The following is a 17,749-nucleotide window of genomic DNA, read 5'->3' on the forward strand; positions in this document are numbered from 1 at the left end:
AAGGACCGTCTGAATCCAATCCAGCTTGGATCTGATCAATCCAAGCCCCGGAGAAGTAAATTGGGGTTACTCAGAAAGAATGATTGCCGGGTTATACCTTTCTATCTATAAACCTAAGCTCAGAATTGATTAGGATGTGGCTTTCCTTAACCCTCATTACTGTGTGTCAGAAGCCTTCATTACAGCACAGGCCTCATGTCAGTTCCCATTATAGCACAGATGTGTTACATGTCCTAAATATAGTATGGTTCTGGGCTAAAATAGGATGGCTCAACCAGATTTCCCCAAGGAAATAATAACCTCCCGTATATTAAAATAGTGACATATTCTGCCATTTCCTTCCCTTTGCAAAAGCCCCATTTTTGCTATTGTTTTGAAATTTAAATAGAGGCAGCCTTGGCTAACTCCTTTCGTTCCGTAGAGGACATTCCCCTTTCGCTCATTTGCTTTGTAGGCAAATAAAATGCCACTGGGTACTGTATGGAAATGTGTTATTTACTTCTCTCAGGTGAAACAATACCACGATCCAGCTGTTCCATTATGTGTCTTTTCAATATTTGGGAAGTAGGGATGGTGGTGGTTTTTTTTTTGTTTTTTTGTTTTGTTTTAAAAGCTGTTGTCATTTGGGCTTCTTTTATGATTTCCCTCGCCAGGCTATGTTTGCTAAATTTTTTGCGAACAACAGCTAGTCACTGATGTCAAGCTTGGTCTTTTCTGGGAGTACAGAACCGATCAAATTTTGAAGAGGGTTCCTTTTACTGGTGACTTAGGACAGCGTTCCCCCATGTAGCATTCTAGGTTTTTGTGAAGACTTGTGGGGAGCCATGGAGATGATCTGAGAGAAGGCATTCAGAAAGTGAACGGACAATAGGTACAAAAAAAGTGTGCTGGGGGGGGGGAGATGGATGGGAAAGTATTAGAAAGATATTCAGACTGACTGCCCCAACTCCCTGATGGGCAGACTTACAAGATTCTGTTTCTACCACATATCTCGGTAAAGTATAGCTCTAGTCATCCTGTGATGTCCATTTTGTGAATTGATCTTACCTTGTAGAGCTAACAAGTAGAGTTAGCAAAGCAGGAAACAAGGCCCTCTTCTGTTATTCATCTCAAATTTCAGTTTAAGAAAGTTTATACTTTTTATTTCTATTCTCCTTCACTTTAATGAAGTAGCATGACTAGTGAGAGTTTCAGCCTTCTGAAGAGGGCTGAGTGGTGGAACTATATTACAATTATACAGATAAGGCACAAGGTCCTGATCTTCGCAATATTGTATGATAATAGGGCTCTTGGCTATTTAAGAAAGAAGCGTCCATGTATTCACAGGGATTTAGCTTGGCTCAAGGGAAACTTTATTTTTCATCTGTTCTCTGGTCCTTCACACATCTCTCTATAAGACAAGAAGGACCTGATACATATATTCTGTCATCAGATTAGGCTTAGGGCTTAAAAAGTAGCAAAATCATGAATTTTCCTATCCTCCCTTCCTGCCACCAAGATTGGCTTACCCAATAGGCACAATCCCCCCAGGCCCATGAACTTTAATTTTTTTTATCGGAGTCAAAATGAATTTCAAAAATGATCTCATGGTTTGAAAGTTCCTTCAGGAACTCCTTTCTGGAAGTATGTACCCTTGTTGGAGCAGTGTACTGATCCAGCAGGTTCTTTAAATGTCCCAGTCTTTTTTTCCCAGGAACCAAATGAAATTATTTTCATGTCTTTTGATAAATATTTATTTCCATAGCCTTTACATAAAAAAACAGGCAAATAGGCATAGAATTGGAACATCAGATGAAGGATTTTATTTATAATTTTAGGCATAGCATAAATAAATTCTAAAATTTAGTATTTTTGATGATATGTAATAGATATCATGATTAATTGGAAACAACTGATCATTACAAAATAGTACATATATTATTTGCTATTCCCTGTTTCTCTGTAAAAATTTTAAAAAGTATTGAAACTCATGAAACAATCATTTTAATGCTATTATTTTTGCGGTGGGAGGCGCCCACAAATCCTATAAAAGTCAGTGGTGCTGAAATGATGAACTGATTATTGTGATGTCACAACACAGACTCTGCCCTTTACATGGTAATCAGTAGCATTATGACATAAGCACACAAGAAAAGCAGCATTTCCATCTCAACACACATTTCCCCACCTGCGATTGCCCAGGTTGGACCTATGAATGTTTTGCCTGTTTTCACTAGTAATTTGTGGTGAATTGTTTTCACTTACGGTTTCATGACTTGAAATGTAAACTACATTAAGGATTCTTCTTCCAGAAATTACCTTTTGCGTGTAAGTAATAATACCTTAAAGGTGTAATTGGGGTTATAATTCATTGAAGTAATTATAAAGAATCCAACCCACCACAGTATCCAGGGAAACTGGTTAAGCTGTCCTCGAAGAGTGATTTTTAAGAGGCTGGACAAACTTTAAATTTTTTTAAACCTTTGAGAGATGGAAAACCCATAATCTTTTCATTAAATTCAGTTATAGATATTCAAGTAGCCTAGTTTTTTCCTGAATGAATTTGGACCCAAATCTTCTTCCACTTTGACACAGGGATACATGAAAAAATCCACTATATAATATATTGTATTGTGTTGCAGCTGACTGCGAATTCTGGGAATCATAGTCTGATACATCCAGTGGTTAAGTGGAATCATCTCCCCAAATTTTCAGGCAGGGATCTTTCCCAGGCCTACCAAGAGATGCCAAAAATTGAAGTTGGGATTTCATAGTCATTGAAATGAAAAGATATACAGCCCAAGCGATGCTAAAGGGTCAGGATTCAAGACCTTTTGTTAAGTGGATGCTCCATATAGCCATTTACATTAGATTAAAGAATCTTGAGTATTAGCTAGCTAATGGTATCAGAGCTCAGGGTGAGAAATTTCAGGTGAGAACTGAACAATTCTGAAAACTTTGTCCTATTTTAGCCCCTGGTTATTTTTAAATGGTTTTCTTGTGTAAATGTGCCATTAGTTTTTCTCCTAAATGCCAGGAACTGGAGATAATAAAGGTTTTATAAGGATTTGGTTTAAAACTGCCAGGCAAAACTGATAGGAAACTTCCTGTAACTATAAACGAGGCATTATTAAATGCTCATATTATAAAGGATTGTCCTGAAATAAAAAGTGATAATAAAGTAGCTATTCTTTACCCTCAATTGATTAGTTATGTGCCTAGTTAGCACCAAGTGTTAATAATCTGTTAATAACTTACAATAAAATGTAATAATAATCTTTTTATATCATTTGTTCATAAAATATGTTTAATAAGGTTAAAATAACCCATAAAATAACATTTTGAATTGCAAAATTTGAGCGCCATTAATGTTTATTTGAAGTGTTTAAAATGGTGTCACCTCTGTTCCTCATTAAGTAATTTCTGTCATGCTTAGAATTAGCTCATTTTTCCAATGGTCATTCAAAAAGGGAATAATGAAATGCTGCTAAAAATCAAGCCAAGTCTCTTTATTTTGGTCATCAATCAGCTAAATGTCAGAAATATTTTAGTCATCCCCAAGGTTAGTTGTATAAGGTAAACCAGACTAAATAAACAGTGACATACAGGATTTTTATTGTAATTGCTGTAGTGACAGACTCTTGCAAGTCTGAATGTGTTTCCCCTCTCCTCACGTGAGCTAGGGAAGGACTTACTTCTCCGAAATCTTCGTAAATTAATTTCTTGGCCAGGACTGTTGATTTGGCCATTGTCTTGGTAGCAGGCTTTTTGTCCTGTCCTTCAAAGCCATTCCTTCGGTCTTTATACCAGCTGCAGTTAGAAAAAAAATGTTAGAACTGACCCCAAATTTTGATTTTTGAGTAATGCCCCTGAATTGGCTCAGTGGGTTCAAATACAGGAGGTATTATACAACATTTCTTCAGTTGGGATTCAAAAATCAGCCAGCAAAGAATGTAAAGTCCTTTCCGATCTGCTTCCTGTCTCTAGCCACCCTTTCTTAGATCTAGATCAGTGATGGCGAACCTTTTAGAGACCGAGTGCCCCAAAACTGCCCCACCCACCCACCTACTCCGCCCCCTACTCTGCCCTGTCCGCCCACAGAGCCACCCAGATTGCCCAGGCGGCCCTGCAGCACCATGGCCACGCCCTCCACCCGCGTCCCACAGCATTGTCGCGCAATGGGGCAGGAGGGCAGAGTATTGTCCCTGCTGCCCAGCTGCCATGTCCTTGGCTGCGCTGCTCCGCACCTGGGGGCAACTCTCCTCTGAGGGGGCTTTGGTGAGGAGGGGGCCGCATGGGAGGCGGGGCTGGGGCAACAGCACGTGTGCCCACAGAGAGGGCTCTGAGTGCCACCTCTGGTATGCATACCATAGGTTCTCCACCACTGATCTAGATGTTCATCTCAGCTAGCTTTTGTGGCTAAAGCGGTGTCATGGTATCCTGCTTTCTAGGCTGGTGCCTTCACCATTAGACCAAACTGGCCTATCATCAAAGATGGCCTACCCTTTCCAGATGAGAGTTTACCAGGAAGAGGGAACCAGATAAAAAGGGAAGTGCATTCAGAAGAACAGGCCTGGAGGAGGCTCAGAGACCAAACTTGAAAGCCTCTGTCTCTGCCAGAGAGACAGTTTCAGAATAATGTTAGAACCAGGATAATATAATGCTAACTGATCTTCTAGATAATTAGAAGAAATAAGTAAACATGACCCTTTCTTAACCTATAAAGGGTTGGCAACCTTGGCTCTTTTATGACTCGTGGACTTCAACTCCCAGAATTCCTGGGAGCCAAGCTGGCTCAGGAATTCTGGGAGTTGAAGTTCACAAGTCACAAAAGAGCCAAGGTTGCCTACCCCTGACCTATACCTTCCCTATATTCTCTCCAGTTATGTTCCTTTAGAGACTGATTTATAAATCCTAAAAGGGTTTTAATGGTGGTAACAAAGGATAGTAAAAAGAAAGACTTCCCCAACACAAGACTGGCATATAATACTGCTCTTCCATAATCTTTTATCACCAGTAATAACACTTAGTTGTATTTAACTAATCTTGAGAAAAATTAAGCAGGATTGGATTGCTTAGAGTGCTGACAGCTGTACTATAAAGTTGAAAAAAAACCCTAACATCCCACAGTTTAAAGTAATAGCAGGTCATTTATTTACCATTGCAATACATGGATGTAGTCATATTCCCAGGAGTCAAGCTTAACTTAGAAGTCATTAAAGGCTTTTTTTAAAATAATAATTTGTTTTCTAAGAATTTGTATGGATCAGGCCAATTGAAAAAAGGGCAAGATCAGCCATTTAGAAGGGTTTTTTTAAAAAAAAAAATATTATTCACTGAAACAACATTGTTTAATGCAGTGGTTCTCAACCTGTGGGTCGGGACTCCATCTGGGGTCGAACGACCATTTCACGGGGGTCGCCAAACAACGCAGTCCGCCATTTTTTCCCCTTTTCCTTAGCTGTGCTACTCCCTTTTATTCTATTGGCTTTTGAAAGCCAATAGAATAGACTCTCTTGAATAGAGTCTAATTCTATTGGCTTTCAAAAGCCAATAGGAATTGTCCAGGCTGTCTCTGCCCTGCTGAGCCCGCCAAAAGTCCCATTCTGCAAACGGTGCTGCACCAGTTGAGTAGTCCTCGACTTACGACTGGTTGGGGGTCGCGGCATTAAAAAGGTTGAGAACCACTGGTTTAATGCAATAGTCCTATACCCAGGGAATAGAAACACAAAAGAGGAAAGCAGTATTTAATAATCCATTTTTGACGGCAGAGCCCAAATGACTTATATTAGTAAAATGAATTAGAATCAATGAGTGATCATAGGCTGATATGTGTCGAACAAGGAATTCTGGGAATAGTAGCCTAGCAGATTTGAAAAGCACCAGGATGAAGAAGCTCTCATATTCTGTGCTGCAGAGCAAGGGCAGAAAATGAATCTAAAGCTTTCAATTCTGCACCTGGCCCATAGCTTTATATCGTGCCAGAGAAGGTGCAGCCAATGCCTATAGTGCCTGGGCCTGAGACATAATTAGTTAAGGGTGGGTGAGGGCAGAGATATTCCAAGCCTCACTAGTGCTCTGATTTTGGGTGCTAGGGAAGCAAGTTGGCAGATGTTTTACCCCAGTTGCTTAGTAGGAAAAAAAGCAACCAATGCTAAAGGCAGTTAATGTTAAATATGCTGCCTCTTCTATACTTATTCCCCATCCTTTTAATTGTCCTGCCCTGTCTGAACTTCATGCACCTCTCCAGGTGAACTCCAGTGGGCTGTTTTACTAAGGGGATAGTAAAATGACAATAGGGGAGGGCTCAGAATTTATACAGAAGCAAACCAGGTTTCGCAGAATCTTTTCTGATCCCTTGTCTTTGCCTTAAGGGCCTACCAGCACCTGTGGCTGGAATACAATATCATTTTTTCTTAATAATGACTTCATATTACCTGCACTACTGAGCCCATAACATGCTAATTACCTAAGCAGGTGAAATACATTTTAATAATTTAACAAATGAACTAAAGCAGAATTGAATGACAAAAGGAAATACGTGCTGCTGTCAAAACTCTTTTGGCCAAAGGTTGATGTTTTTTTCTGTATATATATATATATTTTGAAGTGAATGCAGTAGCATTCTTTTAACATTTCCAAGGTAGGTTATCCTTATTTATCTACATCTACTTAGCATTTTAAATACAGGGTAAATCTACATTGTTGTTTTTTGAGAGAACATTAGAGAAAGGAGGAGAAAAATGGATGGAACTTAGTCATGCTTTTTTATTTTTATAAATCAGTTTATAGCTTCTTATACTGCCCAATAATGCCTGTATCTGGTTCTGTGGATTTTTAGTGCTTTCCGTGGGATCTTCAATCAAACCCAGTTATCCAGGCAAGTTTCTTACAATTAAGTTTTTAAACTGCACTTTTTTAGTAGAATTCTATTCTTTTCTTGATGCAACTCTGGATACCTCTTGTAGTGCTTTTAAATAATTTCTGTAGAACACCCTTTCCAATTTCCTGCTCTCCAGATATGTTGGATTACAATTCTCAGGAACAGGGGAATTTGTGGTGTTGTTGATCAGCACAACTGGAGACCAACACATCTGGAGGGTACTAATGTAGGAATGTTCTGGACATCCCTCTGTTTGTGTATGTTTGTTTCAATGGGAACTGAGCAAATACATAAGCTATGTGCTACAAAATGATGTACTAATAATATATACTGTCAGTTCTCCAGTTACAATGGTAATTGGAAGCAGAATTTCCATTGTTAAGCAACGTAAAATGTGATGTCACATGACTGCATTGTTTAGCAATGGCAGTTCCAGCTCTCCCTGTTGCTGTCATTAAGTGAATCCCATTGGTTGTTAGGCAGAGATCCACCTCCATCCAAGCCCCTCCCAGCCCAGAACCTTGGTTAAGGTAAAGGACGGTCTCCTCTTCTCCACACAGCCATCTGTCTTCTCCCATACCACCTCTCTGCCCTTTTTGCCACCTTGTACTCCATCACCCCTGCTGGCCTTGCTGGCTATGCCACCTTATGCTCATTGACCCTGCTGCCCTATTGCCTCCAGCTGATCTTTGCAATCTTCCTCCCATTATTGATGAGGCGGGCCCAGCCTGGCCCTATTCAGGGTAGCTGCTGGCCAAGTCCCGCCATCTTCCTGACGCAGTTCATTCTGCCCTCCAAACAGTGCAGGTCCTTGTGAGAACAGCCCATGTGATTTGGAGCATGGTGTGTGTCACTTTCCCATAAGGTTTGAAAAGACCTCAGAAGTCTTCCAAAGCATTGTGAGAATAGCCTATGCTATTTAGAGAACAGGACAAGCGCCCTCCGCAAGAAGGCCCGATAAAGGCAGCAGCTGCCTCATTGAGGGACAGGCTGGGCATGCCTCATCAGCAGTCAGAGGAAGATGGTGCCAACTGGGGACAGCAGAGTGGCAAGGCCAGTAGAACACAGGGCTGGCAGAATGACAGGAGCAGAATGCAGAGGGCAGGGGTGGCTGGAGCAACTTGAGGCGGCCCTTCTTGGCACAGAGGCAGAAGTAGAAGCTCATGTGTCATGGCAGCTGACTGGAATTGCTAAAGACCTTGAGCCTCTGTTTCAGTCCCACTGCTGCCACTGCCTCCAAGGAGTGTCACTGTGCAGGTTAGCCAAAAGGACAGAGATGGGGAGAGAGATCGGTAGATGGGAGGTTCAAGTGCTCTTTCAGTCATAAGTGTGGGCAGGCTGCCAAGCCCTTGAATTTTGATGATGTGATCATGGGTGTGGTGTAATGGCTGTAATTTAGAGGACCAAACTTAAGTACCATCTCTTCAATGCTGCCATAACTTTGAACGATCATTGAGCAAATAGTTGTAACTCGAGGATTACCGATAGTGCAGTGTTCATTTTTGCTGTGGCCACAGTGGAACCAAAATTGTATTCTGCAATAAACAGAATATAATCAAAATTTCCATCTTGATTCTAACGATAGTTAACATTTGCATCAGCCTTTGCCAGACCATGTTGTTAAGATGTGCTGGGCTGCAGTTTCCAGAATTTCTGCCCAATGTGACCCATAAGTCAACACATCTAAAAGAGGCCAACTTTAGCCATATCAAGCTCTGCCTTTTCAATGTGTCTTAGTGAAGGAGGGGTTCTAAACAGTTACCTTAAATCACTGATGAAACACATTTGGTTAATCATAAAGTATGATCAGTGATAAATTACACTATGATTTTATTCATGCTATGTGTATTTCCTTAGTTAGACAGATTTGCTTTTCTGAAGATTCAGGTTTATCTCCTAGGTCAGTGGTTCTCAATCTTTTTAGATCGGCGACCCCGGTCATAAGCAGGCGGCGCGCACGCGCGGCGCCGCCCCCATGCGCTGCCCCCTGCATGGCACGCATGCGCGGCAGCAGCCCCTGCGTGGCACGCATGCGCGGCGGCCCCATGCGCCACCCCCTGTGCGCAACACGTGCGCGGTGCTGCCCCCATGCGCCGGCTGAGAAAAAAATGGCAGATCACGTTGTTTGGTGACCCCCGTGAAATGGTCATTCGACCCCAAATGGGGTCGCGACCCACAGGTTGAGAACCGCTGTCCTAGGTCCTTTGGGAGTCCACCTTTGCTGTTGGGTGCTCAGGTCAAGAAATAACCAGCAGTGCCTTTTACAAATTTCAGTAATATGCAATGACAACTTTTTTTCTGGAGAGGAGAATGTCTTCAAACCATAACCATTCAGGCTTAGAACAATATTTAGGAACTGTGCCTAGCATGCAGTTCTCCAAGGTTTACTCAAGAGGGTCTAGGAAATATGGTAACATAAATGTTGCACAGCCACCGCCACTCCACCAACACAATTGACTTTTAGTTTGTCTCACAAGCAGATGAATGATAAAATGAAACTATCATTATAACTGCAGAATAATATATGGCTTCTTGACTCACAGGAAATTGCTGTGTCTGAGTATAGTTTGGGCTCAGTTACCTATTAAAGGTCAGGGTTGTCAGGATCCTTCCTTCAAGACCTTTAATTTTTTCTGGGATTGTGACTGGGAACAGGACCATTTTGGCATGGCGCTGAGGTTGTGAAACTTCCAGAAGACACCATAGTGTATTCTTGCTCCTGGTTTGTAGACGATGGACTGAAGTGATGCTCTCCTACAGAACATTTGAAGCTTCATAAAAGCGCATCTCTTGAATGTTCTCTGTTATTGTTGATTTGCTGGGTAAACAATTGATCATTTTAATTCTAGATTTTTCAAGTCAGGTTAGACTTCCAAGGGTTAAAGGCAAGGCTTTTAAAAAGGCAGCTTCTGTTTTCACAGAACAAGCCTGGTATAGTGTTAAATTTGCACTGCAGAATGGGATAAATGGACAACTAGATATGAAGCTCTGCTAGCTTTGTGGTTAGCTAAGGAAGGCAGTACTGGGTCTCTTTTAAGTAATGAGCTTTGAACATTAAGATGCTATATGGCTACCGCTGGCGGCCAAAAAGAAGGCCATATAAACATTCTCTAGAGCAGGGGTCTTCAAACTTGGCCCTTTTATGACTGGTGGACTTCAACTCCCAGAATTCCTCAGCCAGCGTGGCTGAGGAATTCTGGGAGTTGAAGTCCACCAGTCATAAAAGGGCTAAGTTTGAAGACCCCTGCTCTAGAGCCAGCAGTATCCCACAAGGAAGGCTTCATATGTTCATGTACATTTTTATATTCTTCCATTGTAATTCTTCTTTCAGCAATTTGAAAAGGGTGGAGGGAGTTACAATGGATCAGAGGTTTTCTTTCTGGAGTCTGGGATCAGTTACCAGTTTCAGTAAGTGATATTTAGAATGGAAGAGGCTTGGACTCCATGTATTAAAACCACAATTACAGCCCATGTAATACCTCTTTGGCTGTAGGTCACTTCTATTGGAAGTATATATATCACTAAGCTCTGACATGGCTCTTCATTTCAACTCTTGAAATGGCAGTTTTAATATAGCATCCAGAGAAGTTATAACTGCAAATTACTGTTTTGGAAGAGAAAAAAAAGCCAGCAAGGTATGTTGTGTTTACCCAAGCATTGTAAATCAATAGACAAGGTTTTTTTAAAGTAAATGATTCATAATAATATAACACCACAGACCTTTCCTGTGTTTGCTGACTGGGAGACAATATCTCTTGTTTTCTGTAGTGCCTCATAAGGTTTTGCTAGGAAGGCAGGAAGGAGGTGGGAGGGGGGGGCTTAGAAGACCATTCAGGATCAATGCAGGATCTTGTATGCTAATTAGCACTAGATCCATTAACATATTAATTCTCTGTGGTGAGCTACTCATTGGCTGCTAATAGGTTTATGGATGCAATTTAAACCATGGTTTTAACCTATAAAACCTACTATAATTTAGTGCTGAGGTATCTGGAGGATTGCTTCTTTAAAACAGAATCATCTATCTGATAGAAATAACCCAGGAAGAACTGATGGTAATCCCCTGTTACCAGGAAAGTATAAACACTGAGTTTAAGAGGAACTGCTTCTCTCTTATGTTATTGTGCAGGAGATTGTTTGCTTTGATCTTGTTAGATCTTCAGAAGCAAGTTAAAATGGAACTGTTCCAGAGGGCATTTTTAATTAAGACAATGCCATTGAATGGATTATCTGCTCAGTTTTAACACACCATACAGTTGCTTTTTATTTTTGCAGCTTAGCATTATTGATGTTTTTCCTTGCAAATTTGCTGAACAGTGGTAATTTTAAAAACAAAATTAATTTGAATTTAAAGCAAATTATAAATTAAAACATCTTGACTCTTTGCTTTGACTTACCATTCCCATTTCATAGAAAAATCACATTTGACCTCCCCCCCAAAAAAATTTTTTTAGCTTGTGCCCTTGATACTAGTCATGTTTAAAGTGAGATAATCAGTCTATTGCCATCAGATCACGTATGGCCCTCACCCTAATTTCAGAGGTTTTTGAAAGCAGTAGGTTTAGGATCTTGTCAAAAACAGCCTTTCTTTTCTCTGGCATGGATCAGAAAGGAGAGAAGGAGAAAAAGATTGCCAGAAAAAGAAGTCAGAATGGCCTTTTACTTATGACAGTGCTTCTGAAGGAATATGGCTCTTAGCAGAAAGAAACTTGATCATTGCTAGTTTAAGCAAATCAATTATTTTATTTATTAAATGTATGTGCTGTCCATTTTACCATTGTAGCAACTCTGGGCAGCTTACAAAATGGTAAAAAGATAAAGAAGATAATATAGAATGATTAAAATTAAAGTTTAAATAAAGACTAAGAACCAAAAAGGCAGGAAGTATGGCGGTTGGGAACTTTATGTTGTGTGACCATAGTTATTCTGTGTGAAAGAATTGTATGTGTTCCAACAGTAAAATCAGTCGAATTTAAAAGTGGGTAGTCATGCTTCTAATGAAATTTTAAGCCTAAAAATTCAATCAGTTTGACTGACACCAGTTAGTAAAAGATTGATAATTCATGTTAGAATGCAAAAGAAAATGGGATAGCCAAAGCCACAACATGTCTAGATAGGATTTGTTTACAAAAGCCATTCATTTAAACTGATATTTTGACTGAAAAATCAAGCTAGACTTCATTCAGTTGAAGATCATCCCTTGGAGCAGAGCATCTGCTTTGTACATAGCAGTTCACAAATTCAGTCCCCATCAACAGTAGCTAAAAGATAATAGTAGTAGTAGTAGTAGTAGTAGTAGTAGTAGTAGTAGTAGTAGTAGTAGTAGTAGTAGTAGTAAAGTTGGAAAGGACCTTGGAGGTCATCTAGTCCAACCCCCTGCTCAGGCAGGAAACCCTACACAATTTTGGGCATTTTAAAAACTTCTAGTGTTGGAGCATTTACTGTTTCTGGAGGCAGGTTGTTCCACTGATTAATTAATCAAATAGCTCAAGTAGAGAATGGAACTGGCTAGCTCAGATGAAAGACTCATTTAACTTCAATAGAAGGTAGATGATAGCATCTATATAATGTCATAGAACTGAATTAATCTAAACAAATGTTAAATAAATAACCCCATTTCTCCACTTTCTTTTACTCCTTTCAAACTGTTGTTAATACTTTGGGGAAGATACACGCTCATAGACAGCTACTCACTAAATTGGGACTTAGAGCATTATTATCAAAACTAGATGTAGACTTCTCATTGTAGCAGCTTGAGTAGTTAGAAAGCCTATTGATGCAAGAAGCGAGAGAAAAAATATCTGAAAAATTGAACTCTCAGTGTGGGCTTTAGCTTTTGCTGATCAATAAAGGCAGCATGAAATCCTGTGGGCTTTCTCGGGCAGCCCTGGATCCCATTCAAAACATTAATTGTAAAATATCCATTAATTGGAATGCCAGAATTCACTTTTGGATTTCTAAATGCATTTTTTTTCTCTCTAGACGTTAGATGCGTGAGCCAAAAGAGCTTGAAGGAGCCTTTTGATGGAGCAGGAGTGTTTCAACAATTGGCTAATGCAGAGATTAAGTTGGTATCCATTTTTAAATTTTCAATTGCCACAAAAAAAACATTCTGAACTGTGGCATTTTGTTGTACCTCTCGTCTTTTAAAAGGCTAAGCTAGAAATAAACATGGAAATGCTTGGAATGCATAGAACTGGCAGTCCATTTTTCTACCAGCGAAAAGAGCATGCCAAAGGGAAGTGGGGCACTGCCTTCTAACAATCTGATCCGCCTCTTCCCAGCCAAATGCTGACAGTGGGAACGACTCATGCTGAATATCTCAGATACATTCAAGAAGCAGCCACCTAGGGGAAACTTCAGGCACTTATCACATTTATATCTGCAAATAAAATTAGATAGATATTGCCCCTTCTGTCTGTGTGATTAGGACAAAAACATGATCTTGATTACATCTTTGATGTTTGTCCAGGGCTTGAAATTTTAAAGTTGTGTTATAGGCACGTTAATATCAAGAGAAAAAAAAATTGCAAAAGCTTGGCCACAAGGAGACCTTCATTGGAGCTGAGGCATGCTCATCATACTTGTTGTGGCATTATCAATTTTATCTGGTGGCTCCATGTTTTAGGATTGTGAGAGAGGCAGAAAAATATTTCCCCCAAGTATGGGCAGTGCATTTGTAAAAATATCTGTCATAATCTCTCCTCAAGGCCAGCTGACTTCCTCCCGTTCCGAATCTCTTGCATGCAAGAAGCTGTGCCTTATGGATGATGGGGTCGGGGTGGGATTGGTTGGGTTCTGTTGAATTTGGCTTGAGTAGAACTTGGTACTAGATAAAGATGTTTGTGATAACTGTTTTGAGTTTGCAGGTGATTTCTGAAACATTTAGTGGGATAGAAACCAACTCCTGGATGTTACATTTAAATTGATTTGGGAAAGAACACCATAGTTAATTATGGAGGCAAGACAAAGTGGCTTCATCCCTTCATCTGTTGGATTAGGGCAGTGGTGACGAACCTATGGCACGCGTGCCAGAGGCAGCACTCAGAGCCCTCTCTGTGGGCATGCATGCCACCACTGCCAGCAGCTTGCGCAGGTCCATTAGGCCGCAGCCGCTGCGCAGAGCAGCAGCCCCACCAGGCACAAAGGTGAAGCGGCCAGCTAGCAAGCTCGAGTAGAGGTGGTAGAGCACGCCCACACCCAGCAAGCCAAAGGCCACCCCGAGCAGGGAAAGCCAGATCCCCATCGGCGCCATGGCCCCCCAGTCCCAGCTAGGATTGCGTGCCTCCCACCATCTATGCTGGATCTCCTGCCCACTGCCCCACCCACCAGAGACCCCCTGTATCTCCCTTAACCCTGCCCAGCCCCCACAGGTTTCCTCCCTATGAGCAACATTGAGGTGGCCATGCCCATCCCAGCCATGCCCACCCAGTTTGCCGTGAATACCACAGCCATGCCCATCCAGTGGGCCACGCCCCCATGCCCCCCCCCCGAGGGGACCACAACCCTGATGCAGCCCTGGCACATAAGTTGGTTTTGGGTTGCAATTTGGGCACTCGGTCTCTAAAAGGTTCGCCATCACTGGATTAGGGAATGTGTCATGAATCAGACTCAGTATTTTTTTCCTGTAAAGCCTAGTACACAAAAAGAGGGCAAGCAAATCTAGGCATACTTTGAAGCATGTCTTCCTTAAAATGAGGGTCATAAAACCTGTTGTGATAAAAAGAAACTTCCAAAGTCATCCTGAGGATGGCCTGCAGGTGTTCTTCTCATTCCTGGAGGCAAACAGCTGGAATGGATCAACAGCACAAATTTTAAAGCATAATCCCCGAACTGTATCTCTGGCAGTTTCAGTTAGATTCTTTTATTCTTAGAATAAGATCCTGTGCTGTAGAAGATTTTATCCTTCTTTAAAGATTGCAATTTCTGGGCAATTCTGCAGAATTTGTAAATGAGATATCTAGATGGGAACCATGATTTTCTGAAGGGCACACTCATGACTGTGAGAAGATAAAAGCTGTAAACAAGAATGTGCAACATTTTTTCCATCTTTAAATGTCCTGTTGAGGATCACATTTCAAAATGTAGGTGAGACAGGACTAAGTATAATTTTTATGTCATACTTTAACAATTCTCCTTTATAAACCCCTAAATATATTAAGCCACCAAAGAGATATTATACATCCTTGTCTTACTTCATGCACAATGTTGAACCATTCACTAAGGACTCATTTTATTCCCTTGCATACTTTATTTCCATCATATACAACTCATCATATTCAGCAGTCAGCCTTCAATTTGCACAAAACCATTCAAGCCTATTCACTTCATCAAACACTATCTGCCTATCCACAAATGCATGGTAAACATTATTTCTCACATTCACGTATTTCTCAATGACTTGCTGAAAAGCAAATGCCTGGTTTGCATACGTCATGCTTGACATAAAAGTCACTCTGCTTTTCCATTGCCTGCTCATCTACACTGCAATCAGAATTCTGCTAAACAACTTCTCAGTAAAATCCCCTTCAGGTTTTTTTTTTTAAAAATTCATTCTTATTAGCTTTCTTTTTCTGAAAGGAAAAAATATGAAAATTAATGACACTAATAATATTAATGATTAGGCACATGTGCAGCCTTCACACATACTTTAAATAATTTGCCCAGCCATAAAGAAATCATCCCTTAAGATTTCTCCAGTTACTCTGCAGCCCTGCAACTCAACATTCACACAGAATTTATGATTTTATATTTTTATTCTTGGACAGCATCCATTCCAATTCCATTCTTCAATATGATGCCATTTTTCCAGTATAACTCTGCAAAATACACTTTGCAGCATTCCTGTGCTCCAGTTTCATTCCAAATAATATTGCAGCCTCTAGAACAGTGGTTCTCAACCTGTGGGTCGGGACCCCATTTGGGGTCGAACGACCATTTCACGGGGGTCTCCAAACAAGGCTGTCCGCCATTTTTCCCCCCTTTTCTTTGGCCACGCACCTGGCACCCGGTGATGTATAAGTGGTTGGGGGTCACCACAACATGGGGAACTGTATTATGGGGTCGCAGCATTAGAAAGGTTGAGAACCACTGCTCTAGAACTAGTAGAAGTGATCCCCAGTGGAACCTGGCAAAATCTTTCCAAAATCTTGCCATCATTCAGTTTCGAAAAAAATCAGTGCTTGTTTTAATTAACAAGATTAAAAGCTCTGCCTTTCAGTATACCTTGAATGCCTTGAACCACAAGATGGGCAGCAAATAAATTTGATAAAATATATAGCCTAGGAAGTATCTTTATTCTATTGCTCATGATGATATCTTGTCCAGATGCCATGTGTAATATCATAAAAAAAAATGTAGTGAGAACTGGGATAAAACAGCCTTTTTCCTATGTAGAGCCTTTCAGATTTGTGGAAGTTGCAATTGCCAGAATTTTATAACAGAAATGACATGCTGAAAATATTTGGGATGTCCACCGATCTTAGCAGCTGGGATGCAGAATTCCAAATGGTTCTTAGGTGGCAACAAAACAAATATTACAGTAAAAAAAATCCTCTCTATGCTGCCAAACCTGTATTTGTGGCCATTGGTATTTGTTATATAGCCCATATAAAGTACAATATGCCTAATTCTGAATTTAAATCCTACATTTAGTTTCTGTTTCCAATCCAATCCTTCCAAACTCCAAAATGAGTTGCTGCTATTATTGAAACAAATGTCATTTTAAATCTGTATTTCATAAGATGGGGTTTGCTATCTTTAAACCAGTGTTCTATGAGATGGTGATAGATAACATCTCAGGTTAGCTAGAGGTAGTCCTGTATTTATTTACATAGAAATTTTTTTTCCCCAACAGCCCTATTACCATATTTAAATGCAAGTATGTCTCTCTTAATTGACCTTTTTCAGTAGTTTAGAAATACTTTAAAGCCTGTTAATCTCTGTGCATTTTTTTCTGGTAGCAATATACGTAGCTATGGGAGTAGATCTAGAATTAGAGCACTTTTAGTTCTTTGGCTCTCTGTTTTTCTATTTTCTCTTTTATTTTTTCACCTTTCGGCCTGCAGTTATTTACATGACAAATAACAGTTTATTCACCGTCTGTGACTGTCCCCTTTTTCTTGTCTTTACAACCCAAACTGGTAATCAAAATCTGAGATGAGTTAAAGTCTCTGAAGCATGTCTCAGGTTATGTTACCTGAATTCTTTCAGAAGAAATTAGGAAAACAAAAGATTTTTTTTTTATTTTTTAGAATCTAATCAGAAAAAAATATTGCCCACCTGTCTCTTCCAGCCTTTTTCTTCCTGGTGCCGCCTCCACCTTTTTCCTCTTTGCTAGCCTTCTTGATGACTTTCAGAAATAGCAAAGTGAAAAGGAAGGAGGGATTTGGTAACCTGAGGAAAAGGAAGAAGGCAGTAATCTGGGGGGTTGGCTGGCAGATTCATATGAAGAAGTTGGGGGGGGGGTCTCTTCCAGCTCGGCCTTTTTGAACGTCACAAATGTTGCCAGCATCCTGTGACAAAATTTGATCTAGGTCACAAAATGTTTCCATCAGCCTCTCGTCTCTGCAGCCAAATTGATCAGGCCTCTATTGTTTTTGTCCATAACAAGAAATAAAAAGGAAACAAAACACTGAAATTCTGAAAGCGCCTCTTCTCTTGTAGGCTAATGTATATTTGGTAGCAATCGGCCTCCTTTGCAGAGATGTATATCCTCTGAAATGCTTTGACTCTTAAGAAGTCCCAAAACTCAGCTCTCTGGAAACTCAAACATGAATCAAATGTACCCACACCAATAGGCTACACACGCCAACCTTTTATGTTGCAGCCATTATTATACCGGCTTTCTGTTGCCTCTTTCCTCTTACACTCTTTATTTTTCTCCCT

The 17,749-nt window shown here is 40.4% G+C and overlaps 1 protein-coding gene and 1 long non-coding RNA gene across 22 annotated transcripts in view; one reads left to right on the forward strand and one right to left on the reverse strand.

The window, feature by feature from the left end:
• MSI2 (musashi RNA binding protein 2) overlaps positions 1-17,749 on the forward strand; it is a 453,994-nt gene that overhangs the window by 377,017 nt on the left and 59,228 nt on the right. For 8 of the 21 annotated variants that reach the window (XM_039328150.1, XM_039328151.1, XM_039328157.1 and 5 more), the window contains exons 7-8: positions 6,821-6,859; positions 16,719-16,742. The exons of 5 other annotated variants lie outside the window; for them this stretch is intronic. In XM_039328150.1, coding sequence (XP_039184084.1) covers positions 6,821-6,859; positions 16,719-16,742 — 63 coding nt within the window. The remainder of the gene's footprint in view (positions 1-6,820; positions 6,860-16,718; positions 16,743-17,749) is intronic. 8 more of the 21 variants (XM_039328154.1, XM_039328165.1, XM_039328156.1 and 5 more) reach the window with 2 other exon arrangements.
• LOC120301234 lies at positions 3,578-17,745 on the reverse strand. Its single transcript, XR_005554843.1, has 2 exons — positions 17,144-17,745; positions 3,578-3,789 (listed from the first exon to the last, which is right to left on the reverse strand). It is a non-coding gene; the product is annotated as an uncharacterized LOC120301234 (long non-coding RNA).

This window comes from Crotalus tigris, unplaced genomic scaffold, assembly GCF_016545835.1.
Source record: "Crotalus tigris isolate CLP2741 ecotype Arizona unplaced genomic scaffold, ASM1654583v1 scf7180000024371.1489680, whole genome shotgun sequence".
In the NCBI taxonomy this organism is placed as follows: domain Eukaryota; kingdom Metazoa; phylum Chordata; class Lepidosauria; order Squamata; family Viperidae; genus Crotalus; species Crotalus tigris.